The sequence below is a fragment of the Micrasema longulum genome, unplaced genomic scaffold (assembly GCF_059751315.1).
Source record: "Micrasema longulum isolate JH-2025_06_02 unplaced genomic scaffold, ASM5975131v1 h1tg001015l, whole genome shotgun sequence".
Classification (NCBI taxonomy): domain Eukaryota; kingdom Metazoa; phylum Arthropoda; class Insecta; order Trichoptera; family Brachycentridae; genus Micrasema; species Micrasema longulum.
Genome location: NW_028278203.1, coordinates 400,046 through 418,568, shown reverse-complemented (window position 1 = coordinate 418,568; position 18,523 = coordinate 400,046). Strand labels below are relative to the sequence as shown.

Below are 18,523 nucleotides of genomic sequence, written 5' to 3'. Positions count from 1 at the left end.
AGTTCTCCAAAACGAAAACTATTTTCAGAAAGAGTGTACAAATCTGGATTTTGTCTAAGGGAAGAGACCATTGCAGGATACTGCTGCGAGATATTGCATAGATTTATATACTATTAAGCGTGTTGTCCAGATGCCCTTTGAAATATATGTATATTAATGGGTTAAAATTTAATTTTAATTTTTGCTATTATTTAATTATGTACGTGCTTAAACTTTTCATTATGTTGTATTCCAACTCAACACAAGGCCTTTGGCCTCATAGAGTTTGCGATACGTTATTATTAATATTTTATTGTATTTGTGTGAATAAATAAATAAATTTATTTGTCTCTTGAATTTAGTTCTGAAATAAGATTACAGAAAGTAAGATATTTCTTCGGCTGGAGGTGTGTGGAAAAATAAATAGAGCTCGGCGTAGTAATTTGACAGTGTAAATATTTAGCTTATTTCAGGGTCACTTGGCCTCCGGAGCTAAATACTGGACTCTGAAAATACTGCAAAAAAGCAATTAATAATAATTCAGCAGACTGTTTGAACACAATCTGCTATCAACTCCTGTCATAATGTTTGCATTGCGTATTTCGGAATGTCGGTAACTTGAAATACATATGGTCAAATAGCCGGCGCGTTTGCCTACCATGCGAGAGGTCTCGGGTTCGATCCGCGACATGGTAAACATAAAATAATCATTCAAATGGGTGCTTACACACTAGAATACTTCTGGTCCCTAGACTGACACCTGAAGCGTCAGACTGATTATCTTACCTTCATGAAACAAAAATGATCAATAAGGCAGTTTAATCAATGGTTTTAATTTTTTTATTTGTTAATAGACTAAGCCAGAGTTTTTTTTTTAAATGTATCGTACTATAAGCGCTATATTACTCCGTCCGACGTCACAAGTTCTTGTCGGTGAGTTCTGCTGAATGGTGAGTTGACTTCCTGGAAACTGGAAATCTATCACAACACTACCGAACACGACGTAGTTCAAAGTAGTTCATTTTTTAATAAACTTTTTTTTAATATATAATTTGTTTTATATCCAATTTCCCGTAGCACTAAACATCGTCGTTAGTATAAATATATTTTTAGGCGTTGCCTATTAATTATGTAGGTGAAATAATTCAGCCAAATGAATTTCCTCCGCATCAATAAAGGATTCGATTATTTAACTTGATGAAAATTAACAGATGTAAATATGTAAAAAATATGGATATTCAAATATAGGTAGAATGGTGAATGTTACACGTGTTTAAATTGACCACTTAACCATTCCAATGACAGGTTATAAGCCCTGTAAATGCCAAGACTTATATATTCCCTTCTCAAAAATGTTTTCCATCTCTGTTGCAACAGTATACATATTTGTATACAGAAATAAGCTAATGTAATCTGCTAGTTTCTTCATTTGCTGGGAATGGGCTGGTTGCTAGGCGCCGATATATATATTTATTTTTATAAGAATTTACAAACGGGTACGGTAGTTTATAATACATAGTATTTATTTTACCATTAATATAATTACTATTAAATATTATTATCGGTAGTAAAATATAATGGTAAACTGCGCATAATCGCTTATATTGACGATTCGCCCCTGGTACAAAATATTCCGGAGAACTTGTAAGTAAGAGCAATCTATGACATTGTTTTCAAGTTTATCCTTTATTTTTTCAATCTTAAACAGCGCTCAGGCCGCGATTATGAACGGCTATCTAAATCGATATAAACTAATATCGATATTTATGTACGAAAGTGTGTATGTTTGTATGAAAATTCAAAGTATCTTCGTCGGTAACCGGTAATTGTGAATATGTTTAAAAAAAATGCAAACATATTCTATTTTTCATACAGAAAACTTAATTTTACTTTGTAGATAAAATTAAAGATAAATTTTAACTTCCCATCAGAGTACCCTGTAACTCAATCGCAAATAACTATCGACGTGCTTAAAAACATGCTAAGCATTTGAGCGATCACAATGAACAATAATGAACATGCTTAAGTTATCGCAGTCATACGTCAACGCGTGTGTAATCTCTAAGTCAACGCTCGTGTCGGGTTGTTTTTTGTTTTCCTCGTAAATAAATACAGTTCATTTGGCGAAAAGTCGGCGTTTACTATAAAAAAATAATACAATATATTGCATTTGCAAAATAGTAAGGAGTATCTAATACAAAAAAGTGAAAATTAAATTACAATTACCATGGTGACTGCTTTTTTTGACATTCGGCTTGCCAACCGCCGGCTAAATGCAATGAATAGCATGATAAATAATAAATAAATAAATAAAAATAGCAGTTTTGGAATATTTTCCATAACTACACCGGTGAAATTCAAACATGTGATTGCGCAGCAGGAATATGCGTCACGAAACGTAAATATTTTAACATTTAATATTAGGTGTTCAAGGATGTTTCATTGTGATCGCGAATACCACAACAACCATGGTGAGAAATTGTTATCACGTCGCTTATTAGCACGTCGATGGTTATTTATGATTGAGCTAAAGGGCTTCTATTTGTTAAATTAAATGATAATAATGTTTGATTATGTCCAAATGCTTGCAGACTGGCTGGATTTCCTCCCTAGGGAGTTGTTCATATTTAAATTTATTTCAACAGAGAGGGAAAAAAAATTGTGAAGGGAATATGGAAGTCTAGGCATTTACAGCCAATGACAGGTCATAAGCCCTGTAAATGCCTAGACTTCCATATTCCCTTCTCAAAAAAAATTCCCTGTCTGTTGAAATAAATTTAAATATAAATAATAATATTTTTCATCACAAAACCGCATTGTTTTGATATTGTTTGCGGTGTTTGTTGGCGTGACATAAACACAACACACAAAACACGTGTAGTGAGTGCTGAATGTAGCGAACCGTTAATTAACATGAACGTATCGAGCCATGATCGCCAAAAACTAAAACAATAATTTATAGGAGAACATTTCTTCCGATACACTTCTTGACTTTGAAAGGAATGAAGCAATTAGAGAACTCTGGTGACAACCGTTATCAAGCAAAGGCGATACGGTTGGCATGGCCATGTGCTGCGGATGCCTCCTGAGAGCCTTAACCACGCTTGCCTGCTTTACAAGGCATCAGGTTTTCGACATCCTGGACGTCGGATGCTGACTGTTCGTCAGAACTACGGGACGCAATTTTCTCAAACCGAACGGTTTGGGTAGGTAGGAAGAAATTGCCTTAAGGCAATATGCCCGCCCTTATATTTATATTTATTGTATATGTATATAAAGTGTCAAATAATAATAATAATAATACTTTTGACATAAAACCATAGTTACTTTCATGCGTCATATTGCAGGACATACGGCGCTCGACGCGGCCGTTTTTAGCACTATTAATTTCTAGAACAATTCGGCCAGATGACATTTCAATTAAATACCTAATATCGACTAAATTCATAGTGCTATTTTCAATTTATTTTTTAATGAGTTATGTATTAAAGTAATGATAAATATTACATTACATTTTTACATTACATTTTTTTGCACCACAACAGGCCAGGAGGCCTAATAAATATCTATATAATATAATATATCACGAAGTTACATCGTTTGAGTTGATTTCATGGATGAGAGTTGTTGTATCACAGAAAAAAATAAATTTATAGTATATATTACTTACAGTATATTATGTACCTTCTATGTAGGTACAAATACATGATATTTTTTTATAGCTTACCAGTAAATAAAATCACCATTCGCCACTGTTAAGACAATTAACGAAGTGACGGGTACGTCTCAAAACCGATAGACATAGGAGAGTCGGTAAGTGGTTATAAGTGGTTATCCTCGATATCCAATTTATATATCACAACTAGATAGAATACAGAATAGATTCCTTAAACTTCTGGATCGTAAATCTCTTACATATTTTGACTCGTATGAAGACTCTTCTTCCTTTCATAGTTTAACTTCCTTTACTAAACGTAGAAGCGTTTCTGATCTGTCTTTCCTTTTCAAAATTTTAATCAATTTTATCTATAGTCCATATCTCTTGGAGCGTATTTCAATCAATTGTCCCGTAAAGTCAACATGACAAGTTCATTTTTTTTATAATTTACTGCCCAAAAAAAATTATGTTCAAAACTCGTTTGTTTATCGTAGCTACTTCAAATTTAATTTACTTTGTCCCCATTTAGATATTTTTAATACAAAATTGTGTGACTTCAAAAAAAAGCTTTTTGAAACACTTTAAAATAAAACATTTGTCAGTGTGTAATAAGTTTATGTTTCTTTAATTATGTTTATTTTATTATAATATCAAAATTTTGAATTGGTCAACTATATTATGAAAATCCCTCTCCTCCACTCCTCCACTCTATTTCCTCATCCCTTAACCTTCTTACGAGCTCTTTTTTTTCTCATGTCTTATATAATATTAACATATTACAACAGAGATGAAGAACATTTAAGATAAGGTAATATAGAAGTCCAGGCATCTACAGCGCTTATGACCTGTCAATGGCTGGTTTAAGTGGCCACTTTACACACCGTGTAACATCCACCATTCTGCCTATATTTGAACATCTATATTCCTTGAATTCTTTCATCTGTTGATGGTTGTGAAGTTAAAGAGCTGAAACCTTTATTTATGCGGGTGAGATTCATCTAATTGAATTGTTTCACCTACATACTAGGCAACGCCTGAAAATATTATTTTATCAATTTCTATACTTCTTCATGGACCAGGTAATTTATCAACAATATTCCAGATGCCTGGACTTCTATATTACCTTCTCTTAAATGTTCTTCATCTCTGTTGTTATGTTAATATAAACAGCTCCCCAGGGAGTTGAATCCAGTCCTTGTCTACAAAAATTTGGACACACTCAAAATATTGTCTTATATAATATATTATTTTTCTCTTTACTGTGTAACATGTTCTCTCATTATATTTGTGAAAAACTGTAACTGGATTTATGTACTATTTTTTATATTTTGTATTCTATTATAACAACTGTTGTTGTTCCTTAATAAATAAAAATAAATAAAATAAGTAACATTCAACAAACTGTTTGACCACAAAGTTAATGCTTTAAAAATTAATAATAATATAGAGTTACTTTTAATGTAAGTAACCCTGTTCAAAGACAGTAAAAAATACATTATTTTACTAGCCAAAAATAAAATTTGTAATTTTAATATTGAAATCAAATACTGATTTGAGTCTCCTTAAAATCGTTTACTTTATTTTCAAACCCTAGAACTAAAAATTCGGAGAATTACAATTACCCTATCACTAAATAAACACCTGGCCTTACCCTTAACTATTGGTTTTCCCATAATTATAATCATTGTACGGGCTGAACTTAATACGTTATTACTTAAGTACCTAGAAGTGTATAGATACAAAGGACCCTCAGTCCATTTAATCTTTACATTCGTTAGAAAATACCCTTACAAGACGAAACAATAATGAACGCAGTTATGCAGAAAGCAGCCAGTCCCACAATTTTGAAAAAATAAGATATTGATGTTATCGGGTGCAGTAAGGTCAATTCTATGTTCTGCTAAAAACAGCCAGACCGCTTTCATACAAAAAACTGTATTTATCACCTTCTTAAAATGGTGTCCATCACGAAAACGGCATTTCTCAATTTACAGAAAACACCCACAGCACTAAAAAAATCTTACGGTACTTTAAAAATCATTAAAACTGGTAAATTACATAATAAGATTTTTGTTTGTAGTATAAAAAAAACTAATGTATTCATTGTTTATCATTTGTAAAAGTCAAAAACATTCCAACTGTTGTGTAGATTTAATTTTTCAGTTTTTTCACAAACGTGCTCATCTCAGTTTCACTTTTCTATGGCTGGCTGCTTTCTGCATAACTACGTTCAATTGTCATAATTTTTTATGGATTTAAAAATAAAATAGACGATTTTAAAAATAAAATAGACGATCAGTGTTTGTTTTTAATATAATGAACCGGGTTGTGGTCTCGTGGTAGTATTGTGGACTAACTCCCACTCTACCACAACTCGATTTCTATTTTTCCAGCATAACTTATTCACGACTTTTAGGAAATGATCTGAAAGTTTAAATATTTGAGTAAATAATAAGTACTCAAGTATTTGCTTTTCTCTGATAATATGGAGATCTACAAAATAAACACCAAATCAATAAATAAAAATATGTAAAAACTACAAGTGAAAAACAATTTTTAAAAATAAATTAAGTGGTTGCATCATAAAAATGATACATAACTTTAGAAATTAATCAACAAAAAATAATAATTTAAAGAAGAACATAATCGTCGGGTCAATGCCAAAGCCGCGAATGTGCAAAAACACGCAAGATGATTTATTGAAAAATTACTTTATTTGACTTTATTTTTATCACATTGTTAATTCTGGCATTGCAAGATTTGTTGGAATTTTTTTTTTGTGAAGTTGTCGTGAAGGGTCTCAAATATATTTTTTAACATTATAATTTTATTTATTACCATTAAATAAGTACATCAATTATAATTTATCAAAACAATTAATAATTTTGATAATATTTTTTTCACTAAAAAGGGAAAAGATAAAGAATAAAAAAAAAGGGTGTTACCGATAACATTCAGTCTGAGGCACTGGAATCGCAAATTTTCCACATTCGCCATTTTAGCGTAGTAAAATGTATTCAATGCCAAAGTCTCGAAAGAAACATTAGCGAATTTGGCATTGCATAGATCTTTTTTTAGTCAGATTGGTGAAATGGTAAGTGGTCAGATCTCAGACTCGTTACACAATTTCAAATTTACTGTTTTGGAAACGTGTGCACTGTTTAAAATTAACTTCCGTGGTATATTTAACTCAAAACTGGCGAAAATGTAGATTCGCGACTTTGGCATTGGTCCGACGATATTATGCTGGCCATCTATCAGCTATCAATGTATCAATAATTCTATCACCAACCTCTCCGACTTCCCGCGACTAATTTCATTGAGAAATGCAATCAGTAACCTCTTAATCTTGAGGATCTTACAGCATTTCCACGGTTTTGTATCGGTAAGAATTATTGTTTTTGTGCCAAAGAAGTTCTAACCATTTGTCGGGAAATCAGATCGATGTTGGAACTCTGATTCTCATAATGATGAGAAACAGATGAGTGTGCATCTCTGTTAGTATGAATGATCACCACTGCCTTCATAAAATATTTCTGTCTGACACCAAGCGCGAATATCACAATTCTAATGAAACTATTTGAAAAAATAAAATAATATGATGAGAAGATCTACAGGGCTAATGACCTGTCATTGATGGGTTTTTAAAAAAAATTAGTAATTAATATACTGTATAAAATATTTTGTGTATAAAATTAGTTTAAGGTCCTCACTAGGGAAACCTATTTTAAAAGTTTAAGTCGCCACTTTACACACTGATAACATTCCCCATTCTCCCTATTTTTGAACACTTACATTTCAACTCTTCCAACCGTTGACTTTTGTGAAGTAAAAGAGCCGCAGCCTTTATTGATATGGGCGTTGTGGCGTGTGGATTTTTACGATCCTACTAAATCGACCGCGTGTAGCTCATTTCACATCACGCTAAAAATCTACACGGCACGATAAAATATCGGGTCGGAGAAATTATTATTTTTATTATAATTATTTATTATAGGCAGGCAGCTTTTGCTGATGAGCCTATATCTCGTGTACTGCTTTTGTCTGAGTTCTTCCTCCTTCAAAAAAGCATCCAAAGGGTTTTTGAACTGGTTCACCGAAATGGAATGGAAAACTAGACTTGGTAATTTATTCAAGTCTGAAAGTACCCAGCTAGAAATGAAGTTTTTCTTGGGATTGAGGTGGAATTGGGGACGATGGAGCTTCAACTTATAACCCCATAAATCTCTGTTCGGATTTAATTGATACATCTTATGCTGGGGGCAGTCATAGTAATTATTAATTATCTTATAATTTTCGATCAAGTCCCATCTCTTCCGTCGTTCTTCAAATGATGTGAGTCCTAGTGCTTTTAATCTACCGTAGAAAGGCATCCTTTGGAGTAATTTGGGAATATTTATTGATACAGAATTATTTTTTATTATGTTTATTTATTTAATGCCGGGCAAACAATAACCGGCTTCAAAGTAGGGTCGCAGTGAGTCACATCTTGCTGGAGGATTCTATAAAATGCTGCGAACGCCAAGTTGCATTCCACCGGCAGCACTACTGACTAGTCCAACTCGTTAGCGTCCACGTCGCGAACCCTGGGCAATGGGATCACACTCATAACGGTGTGATCACAGCGGATAACGAGAGAATAAAAGCCGAGTTTCTGGCGCCTCCAAACCAGAATCGACCAGGTAAGGGAAAGTAACCCCGACAGAAAAATCTACCAGAGAAAGCAACGGGAAACCACTCTGGTCATATTTTCCCAGGAATACCTACAGCGCGTACATTAGTAAGCAGTCGTCCTAGCTGCGGAATATAAAAGCAGCGCGGCACAGAAACGCTTGCAGTGCAGTGATCGCCAACGTCAGCGTCGGGGGGATCCAAATAGGCACAGAAAGAAGAAACAATATCCAGTACACCACGAGGCCAGCTAATCTTCACGCAATTTTCTTTTGCAGGGTTTTTACCAGCCGCTAAATAAATTTTAAATAAATACAATAATACAATTCGAATACGTTCGAACCGTCAGTAGGGTCGTAGTGAGTCACATCTTGCTGGAAGGTGTGATTCTATAAAATGCTGCGAATGCCCAGTTGCATTCCACCGGCAACACTACTGACTAGTCCAACTCGTTAGCGTCCACGTCGCGAACCCCGGGCAATGGATTCACACTCATAACGGTGTGATCACAGCAGATAGCGAGAGGATGAAAGGCGAGTTTCTGGCGCCTTCAAACCAGAACCAATTAGCTAAGGGAAAGTAACCCAGACAGAAAAATCCACCAGAGAAGGCAACGGGAAACCACTCTAGCCCTCTTTTTCCAGGAATCACTATGGCGAGTACGTCCAACAAGCAGTTGTCCTGGCCTCGGAGTAGCGCAGGACCGAGATGCTTTAGCTGTGGTGATCACCAACGTCGGGGGGACCTGATAAGGCACCGTAAGAAGAATACAATAAATGTCAATCTAGCCTAATTTTAACGTGCGGTGTGGATTTGAATGATACGCGTTAAATGGGCCTATGTCTACGTTCCGATCCGAATTCGGATGCCGGGCTTTTTAAAATAATGGTAACGGAAATACATGACGGAAGACTGTCGTCCACAACATCCGATATGGCAACCGGTAGTCATTTATTTGCCGCCACGCATTTTCCTTTGTACCAATTTCGTTTGTATACTAATAATATACCCGCATCGTTAGTATGATCATTGTTTTCTATAGTTTCTCAAAAACATACGACAATATTTCATTTGAATGAAAACAGGCGACTCGGACAAATCCCCGACAAAGTACTCGCAGCGAAACAATAAAACCAGTTGTAGCTAAGCAACCTGTCTTGTTTTTCATTGAGCTCTCCAGGGCCCCGATAACAATGGAAAGTTAGCAGAGTTATAGTCGACTATCTATAAAGAAAAACCGATATTCGTGTACGAAAATGAGTATATTTGCATAAACATTTCAAGTATCTTCGTCGGTAACATATAATTGAACATGTTCAAAAGAAAAAAATTGCGCATATTCTGCTTTTCATACAGAAAACTTAATTTTACTTTGTAGATAAAATTGAAGATAAATGTCAACTTTTCATTGTAAAAGGAGACCCAGGGCCGCGATTATGAATGCTTTCTTCATCGGTACATATCCAGACGGTACAAAATAAAATCGACATTTATGTATAAAAATGTGTATATTTGTATGAACATTGTCGATAACCTTTAAGTGAACATGTTTAGAAAAAAAAATCTATTTTTATCACAGAAAACTTAATTTTACTTTGTAGATAAATAATAACTTTTTATTGTAATATGGGCCCTAATAACCATTTGGATATTTAGCAATTTTAAGCTAATGTATATATTTGTTTGAAAATTTAAAGTATCTTCGTTGGTAACCTGTAATTGAACATATTTATGGGTAGAAAAAAAATGTAAACATATTATATTTTTCATACAGAACACTTAATTTTACTTTGTAGATGAAATTGAAGACAAATTTTATCTTCCCATTAGAATACGGACCCTGGGTACGTAGTCTGATGGGAAGGTAAAATTCATTTTTAAAACGAAACATTTAAATATACAAAATGTAGTCCATAAAAACTATAAAAAACAAAGACAACTTAATCACCAATACACATTACGATATACAGTTGGAGAGGAAGAGCCTAAAAGTGGTAACCTTAGCATGGAAGAGATCCATCTTTCTTGATAGGCTGTTCAACAGACCAATCATCCCCCCCATAGGCAAATTAGTCCTGCATTCAGGAAAAACCAATGAACGTAGTTGCGCAGAAAGCAGCCAGCCGTAGAAAAGTGAAACTGAGATAATAGCACTTTTGTAAAAAGAGATAATGCATACATTGATTTATATAGTAACACAAAAAAAAAAATTAATTATATATTTGACAAGTTTTACTGATTTTTAAAGTCTGGCTGACCACAAAACCTAATATGTGCATTTTGCAGAAAACAGCCAGCCCTAGTAAAACTCCAATGTACATATATTGTGTCATTATGAATTGAAAATGTAATTTTATATTTATATTGGGGTATTTAATTGTTAAGAATCACTTGAATAAATTTTTTATAACATTAAAAATAATTTGAATATGTACTTTTACAATTTTGTTTTTTTTTTAAGTCTGGTTGACCAACCACCCAACCTTAAATATGCATTTTGCAAAAAACAGTCAGATCGAACACTGAATGATACCTCATTAAAACTTTGAATATATGAGATGACATTATGTATTAAAACATATTTTTTTATTACGGATTTTTATTAATGAATTTATTAAATTAAAATACTTTTGTAATCATTCACTTCAATTTATTTAAGGGAACTAAATTAATGTAGGATTCCCATCAGCATCTATACTGTAAGATTTTTCTAGCGATGTGAGTGTTTTCTGCAAATTGAGAAATGCCGTTTTTATGATTAACGCTATTTTCAAAAGGTGATTATCACAATATTTTCGTATGTAAGCGGCCTGACTGTTTTTAGCAGAACATAAAATAGAAATTACTGCACCCGATAACACCAATATCTATTTTTTCCAAAATTGCCTGCTTTCTACATAACTACGTTCGAATGGTCTGTGTTGCCTAGCTCTTAAATAAATAAATGAATATTTGATCATATGGCGCAAAAAATATTTGAACAGGTACAACAATCTCACCTGTCTGAAGACGTACTCTACATCTGTATCGTACAAGTTGAGAGCATCTCCTCCCTGGAGAAGGGCTATTGTGTCGGAAGGCAGCTGAGAGGCCAAGCGCTTCCTGTTTAAGGCGAATAACTCCAAGGGGACATCCAGGGTCCCGGGACCCATAGACCAAGAGCTAAAACAAATCAGGTCATCCATAAATACATAATTTATAATTTAATACTTAGATTTGGTTTTGAGATGATCTAAAGATGAACTAATTCTATTAAGAGACTCCATATTCATATTTAGCAAGTGGGTCAAGTGAAATTCAGTATGCAAAAGTCCATAATCGAATTACAATATTTGAGTTTGTCCAAATGTTCGTAGACAAAAGACGATTTCACCCCCTCGGGAGTCATTAAGATTAACAAATTAACTTAACCACTTAGACCAGCCAATGACAGGTCATAAGCCCTGTAAATGCCTAGACCTCTATATTTCCTTATTTAAGGTATTATCCATCCCTGTTGTAATTTGTTTATCTTAATGACTCCCGAGGGGGTGAAATCCAGTATTTTGTCTTCGAACATTTGGACAAACTCAAATATTGTAATGAAACCAACTGGTCCAAGAAGAAGTTTAAAAATTGAAAAATGGTTTTCAGGCGTTGCCTAATATGTGAAATAATTCAGTCAGATGAATCTCTTCGCAACAATAAAGGTTTCAGCTCTTTAACTTCACTAAAATCAACAAATGGAAGAATTGAAGAAATATGGTTCAAACATAGGCAAAATGGTAAATGTTACACAGTGTGTAAAGTGGCCACTCAAACCAGCCAATGACAGGTCATAAGCCCTGTAAATGCCTAGACCTCCATTTTCCCTTATTTAAGGTATTCTCCATCCCTGTTGTAATTTGTTAACATAATTGAATGCTTAGATTTGCTATAGGGTGATCTAAGGATGAACTCAGTCCATTAGGAGACTGCATATTTAGCAAGAAATTAAGTACTTTAAACCGAAGGTTGAGATGATGAGAGAATGATGACGTGGTGTTCCTTAGATTAATAATGCGCCCCTGACTAATCGCCGCCGACGAGTTGCCCATACGGACAAAAACCATTCTATGATTATCAACCACGAAGTTACAGTTTACAGCAATACAACGAGCCGTGAGTACTCAAGTCGAGAATTGCAAGCGCAAACAACCGAAACCGTCCGATACACGAATGCGAATTATTACTCTGAGTGCTGTTCCATGATGAGTAATGAGTGATCAGCATAGTACAAACTATGCATCAGTATCTTGAATATATCGTATTGGCAACGAAAGGCAGGAACTGAAAAAACTATTCGGTGAAAGGCTGTCATAATTTCAAAATTTACTGAATTATACCAAACACTGTCTTAAGGGAATTCAAACTGTCAGTAGGGTCGCAGTGAGTCACGTCTTGCTGGAGGGTGTGATTCTATAAAATGCTGCGAACGCCCAGTTGCATTCCACCGGCAACACTACTGACCAGTCCAACTCATCGGCGTTCACGTCGTGAACCCTAGGCAATGGGATCACACTCGAAACGGAGTGATCACAGCAGATAACGAGAGGATGAAAGGCGAGTTTCTGGCGCCTCCAAACCAGGATCGACCAGCTAAGGAAAGGTAACCCCGACAGAAAAAATCACCAGAGAAGGCAAAGGAAAACCACTCTGGTCATATTTTCTCAGGAATCACTACAGCGAGTACACCAGTACGCAGTCGTCCTGGCTGCGGAATATGAAAATAGTGCGGCACAGAAATTCATTCGCAGCAGTGATCGCCAACGTCGGACCCGACAAGGCACCGAAAGCAGAAGATTGTCTTGAGATCGTTTAACATTTTGTCATAACTTTTTTCTCTATCTATATTATTTTCCTATTCTTCGTGATTGCGTTTTATTGTTGCTTTATTTAGCTAGTTCATAAAGATCTCGTGAACTAATAAAAACCTTTCATTTGCATAAATGTTTTTAAAAAAGTAATTTTGTTTTCTGTATGTTTGACCATATAATCTTCCCAATGAACTAAAAACTATTAAAAATAATATATCAATAAATAAATTTTAATTAAATGTAAAGAAATTTTTTGAACACGTGTAAAAACTACATTAAATTTTAATTAGTATGAATGTATTATTGTTTTATGATTTTTCTTTACATATCCTATGTTTTTTTTTTCTCATGTACTCGTATTAAAAATTGTATAAACTCTCTTAAATAAACAACTACAATAGTGTAAGTCACTCTCCAGGCACAAGAGTTAGTCTCTTTTTTTGGAATTACAGTGATAACATTTACTAGTTGTGTAAAAGTAGATAGGTATAGAATTTTTTTTTAAACATGTACCTTTTATGAAATTAATTAATTAAAAAAATAATTTTCGCTAAGATTAAATTCTTAAATAGCTGCAATTGTATATGTACAATCAGCATTGTGATTGTATGTAGGAGTATATGACAAACACAAATGACGACTGTTTCAATAAACTTTATAAACAATTACAAGCAACCGAAGCAACTATTAATAATAATAAAGTGCAATCTGTGCGTATACAAAAGTAGATCGATATAACTGTGTGAAGGTCGACTAATGCATTTATAAAATAACGTACCTATTTAGCATATTTTGCAAATGTTAAACAAACAAACTATTCAAATAAAGGGGATGAAATTAACTATATTATCGTAATTCTTCTCTCATCTGTTTTGCTCGATCAAAAGCTTTTTATAATCTACGAAACAAATGTTTACGGGTTTACGGACCCTCAACGGCCTCGACAACGTTGACGTTTCACTTGCAGACTGCAGACAAACCACTCGTAAATTGCTCATATTTTCATCCCATCGTTTATTTAAATATTTATGAGTATTTTGAGGAAATTACTATTTTAAATTTTTATTCACTATTTAATAAAGAAACCTTCATGTTTATACCATCCATCTTCGAGCAAGTTTGTTGGTTTTTATCATAATTTTTGGTTCATTTTTGAATTTCTGTAAAGTCGCTGTTTTAAAATTGCGATAAGTCATTGTACATTTTTAGTCCATCGTTAATAAGTCGGGATAGGCCTATTCTTGTTTTGGCTCTTTGTGTGTGTTAGTGTTGAGATCTTCTCGTGTTATAGTTGTGTATGTCAATTACTCTTGTCAGCAAGATGTCATCGTCTTTAATGTGGTCTTGTGTTATTTTGTGGATTAGCTTAAGTGTTTCTAGTTTTCTAAAGCTATCTATGTCTAGGTGTTTTACGTTTTTATACAGTTCGCGTAAAGTAGTTTAGATTATGTGTGATTTAAATTATTTTGTTTTGTTGCCTTCATAATCTTTGTATTGTTGTTTTGTCTCCAGTTCTCCAAACTGATTTTGCTTTTAACATATCCTTGATACATTAAATTTTTCATTTAAACTTATAAGTCTTACAATGACTTATTATTTTCGGTAGATGTATAAATGTCGACCGCAATTAGTTGTGGGGTATCTTTTCGGATTGATAATTAGTAAATACAATTGAAGACATTGATAAAATATGTTCAATATTGCTTTAATTGCAGGAGACTGCCACGAGACATTACATAGATTTATATATCATCGAGCGTGTTGTCTAAATGTTTATTAAAAGTTATGTCTATTTAGTATTTTTATTTTTAGTATTTTTCAATAATATGCATGCTTTCACTTTCCATTGTGTTGTATCCCAACCAATCCAGGGCTCTTGGTCTCATAGAGTTGGGGATACAGTATTTTAAAAAAATTTTGTAATATGTATATTTATATGAATATTTTATTTTTTTTAATATGTATATATTTAAACGATTTTGCAGAAACTGAATCAGGACCAGCACAATTACCATTTTTGCCAATTTCAATTTCATACTATTACGATTTCAATGCATTTAGTTCAAACTCTCCACTTTTAACAACTTTCAGACGTTTAGACTTCATCAGGCCAGCTAAATTCTCTGTTATATAACATTACAAATATATCAGTTAAGTTACAAAAATATTTTTTTAAAGAGGTAATGGTAGGTCATTTGTTTAATGTAGTACATATTTGGCTTTACAGGTTTGCGTGCAATTCTGAACGAGGAATAACAATAGTTAATAATAATAATAAATATTTTTAGGCATATTTAACTGTAACAAAATCAAACTTGACTCGAGAAACTTAATATAAATTTTCACAACTCGGAAATAACGTTAAAAACATATAAATTTTAAGAGCGGATTTTAACGATCCTGATAATATAACTATCAATTTATGAAAAACTAGATTTCATTTATAATTTTCGGGTTTAAAAACGAGCACATCCAAACCGGGTTACGTCATTTTGACGTCAAATGTCATGCTCGCCAAGTGCGCTTCTAACAAACATTGCGTATAAATATAGCGCGGTAACGTAATACACGCAGTTTAGTTGTCAGGTATTTCAATATATGCTTATTTTAAACTTCGTAGAAAATTAATCCGACGCAGCACAGAAAATAATATCGTTACCATCGTAATGTTTTGCTTATTTAAAAATAATCATTTAAAAAACGCGAAAAGACCCGTGTAGCTGATAAATTATGTTTGCTAATATATTTTTTTATTTGTGTTTGTTTTAAAATCCACATTTATTAATGTGATATTTTCAGCACTACAAAATATTAATTATATATAATAGATAAAACACAATGTTATCTCGGAAAAGTAAATTCTCAAATTGCAACTCGAGTTTATCATAGTATTTTGATCAAAACCGAACAAGAGATTAAATTTTTGTCGTTGGGTTGTGGATCAGTAAAAACTGTTTTCAAAATCACTCAGCCTTTTTAGAAAAAAAACAGTAAAACGACAATGTAGTAATCACAGCGGGGTCCAAAAATATCAAAGTGGAAAATTAATAAAAAAGAATGTCTACAATTGATTGGTGTTCGCTTTTAACAAGGCCAAGTTAAATGTACCAAGAAATTCCGGGATATTTATTAATTTATACATTTTTTTAAAAATTTATTTATTTAATCCAATATATAATACAAAAATATAGTTTACAAAAGAAAATGTATATACAATAGGTATATATGTACATTCAGTATAATTTCCTTTTTATTTATGGATGTAGCCACTCTACTGGCCCACAGGCACGTTCCGGAGTGTCAATGTATTATTTATTTTATACATAATAGTAAATACTTTCACATCAATTGTTGTGTAAAAATTCAAAAGAAATATAAAAATAGATTCTAAAACATACCTACATTCATAAAATGAGAAAGAAATTTCAAGAAATTAAAATTATATTCTGATATATGAAACATATTCCTCAGCTTCCTGTCTAGTCTTTTTAGTAATCCATTTATGGACTAGAGTTTTGAAAACATTGTTTTTTATTTTGCTTACCGATATGTCCATACTTAAAAAAATGTGTAGCTTTTTTTTTCTTTGTGAGCAGAAGTATTGTTTTTTGTCTTTGCTCAATGCCCAGTGTCGTAAATTTGTTGTCCGTCATTATGCCTGTCAGGTTTTTGATGAAAGTGTCTTTATGTATATTTGCCTTTTGTTTAGTACTGGAAATTCTGTAAAAAGTCTATCTGTGGAGTAAGGCGTTTTGTTGGCTACTCTTAGTGAGACTTTTTATGCTTTCATTAATGGCTCTAATGTGATATGCTTAAATGAAACTGATACAATATTGTAAAACTATTTTGAGTATGTGCAAACCCTTTTAAACAAATTCTCTAGTGACGTTTATCATGATCTACCAAGAAATCTCTTAACAGGAACGAAACAAAATTTAGTGCGTACAGAGTTACATATATTTTAAAACAAAGATGATGCTTTTTAGCTCTTCTCACTCTCTCTAATAAAAATTTTGATTCAATGCACAGTAACATCAAGCCCGCCTTAAATAGAGACATCCGCCGGTACAGTTAGGACCTATTCACAAACCAACATTTAGATTCGTATGTTCGATTGTGGTCCCGTGGCTAGTGTTGCGGACTCACGGATCAGGGGTCCGTGGTTTGAACCCCACTCTACCCTAACTTGATTTCCATTTTCTAATAGTGAGTTATTTACAACTCGTTGGAAATGGCCGGAAAAATTTTAATATTTGGGTAAATTATAAGAACGCTTATATTAATTTTCTCTTTTCCCCTTAAAAAAAATAAATTATGCGCGGTAAAAATTAGGGTATTAAATTATAAGGCGAAGTTCCCTGAAAATTTACGAAAAAATATTTTATTAAAACGAACTACTTTGAACGGCATCACTAGTTCATATGAATCAACCAATAATACGAGAGTTGTGGAAGATTTCATCGTCAACGGACGGACCAATCGCAGAACTAACCAAGAAGAAGCGGAAGAGAACTTGAGACGTCACACGCTGATTAATTTCAGAAATACAAAACTTAAAAAAACGATAGCGCTGATAATACAATACATATTTTTATTTTAACTATGCTTACGTTTATAGTATATTAACAAATAAAAAACACTGAATTTCCTCATTTCGAAATACAGGGTGTTCATTAAACCCTGTCACATCCGAAACCACGATGATCAGTATGAGCAAGAAGACATATTGGCACATTAAATTATTTTTTTAGAACGAAAAAAAATTTTAAAAGTGAAATATCAAAAAATTTTCTTGGTTCTAAATATTTTTTTTAAATATGCTAATATGTCTTCATGCCCATACTGATCATTAGGGTTTCGGATGTGACAGGGTTTAAAGAGCACCCTGTATAAGAACATGATGTATGAATTAAAAAGGGTCTTTTTACAGAAGTACATCGAATAAATAATATTTTTTTAGTTGATCCAGAAAATGGGTACGTATTTTTTTAGCTTAGAATTTCTTTAAAGCTATAAATGTTTTGATTTGTTGAGTTCTCAATTTATAATACATCGTAAGTTATATTCCGCTTTTCTTGACAATAATTCGTTAAATGCGTAAATACGTCTAAAAATAAATATAATTATACGCTTGACCCTAAATGAGTTTTTTTTAAAAGCTCATTGGAAATATTATAAGAAATTATATATATAATTGTGTTATTTTGTTTATGTTGTTTGTTTACCTTCCATTAGCCGCCATCTTTTGCGTTAGTGCGTATTCAGTAGGTACTGCTGCAGTTGCACTTGTGACGGCACTTCACTGAGAAGAGACACCAGCTGTTGTTACCACGCTCGCTAGAATGAAAAAAATCTATAAATATTGTAGATAAGCGTTTAT

General features: G+C 33.1%; 1 protein-coding gene across 1 annotated transcript in view; it reads right to left on the bottom strand.

Moving 5' to 3' along the window:
- Positions 1-10,377: 10,377 nt before the first annotated feature.
- Positions 10,378-18,523, bottom strand: part of LOC148277551 (xaa-Pro dipeptidase-like) — a 63,908-nt gene continuing 55,762 nt past the window's right edge. Inside the window, exons 2-4 of the mRNA XM_088232736.1 lie at positions 18,369-18,480; positions 11,308-11,470; positions 10,378-10,383 (exon numbers count right to left, since the gene is read on the bottom strand). Of these exons, the coding sequence (XP_088088862.1) occupies positions 10,378-10,383; positions 11,308-11,470; positions 18,369-18,385 (186 nt within the window). The 5' untranslated portion in view covers positions 18,386-18,480. The remainder of the gene's footprint in view (positions 10,384-11,307; positions 11,471-18,368; positions 18,481-18,523) is intronic.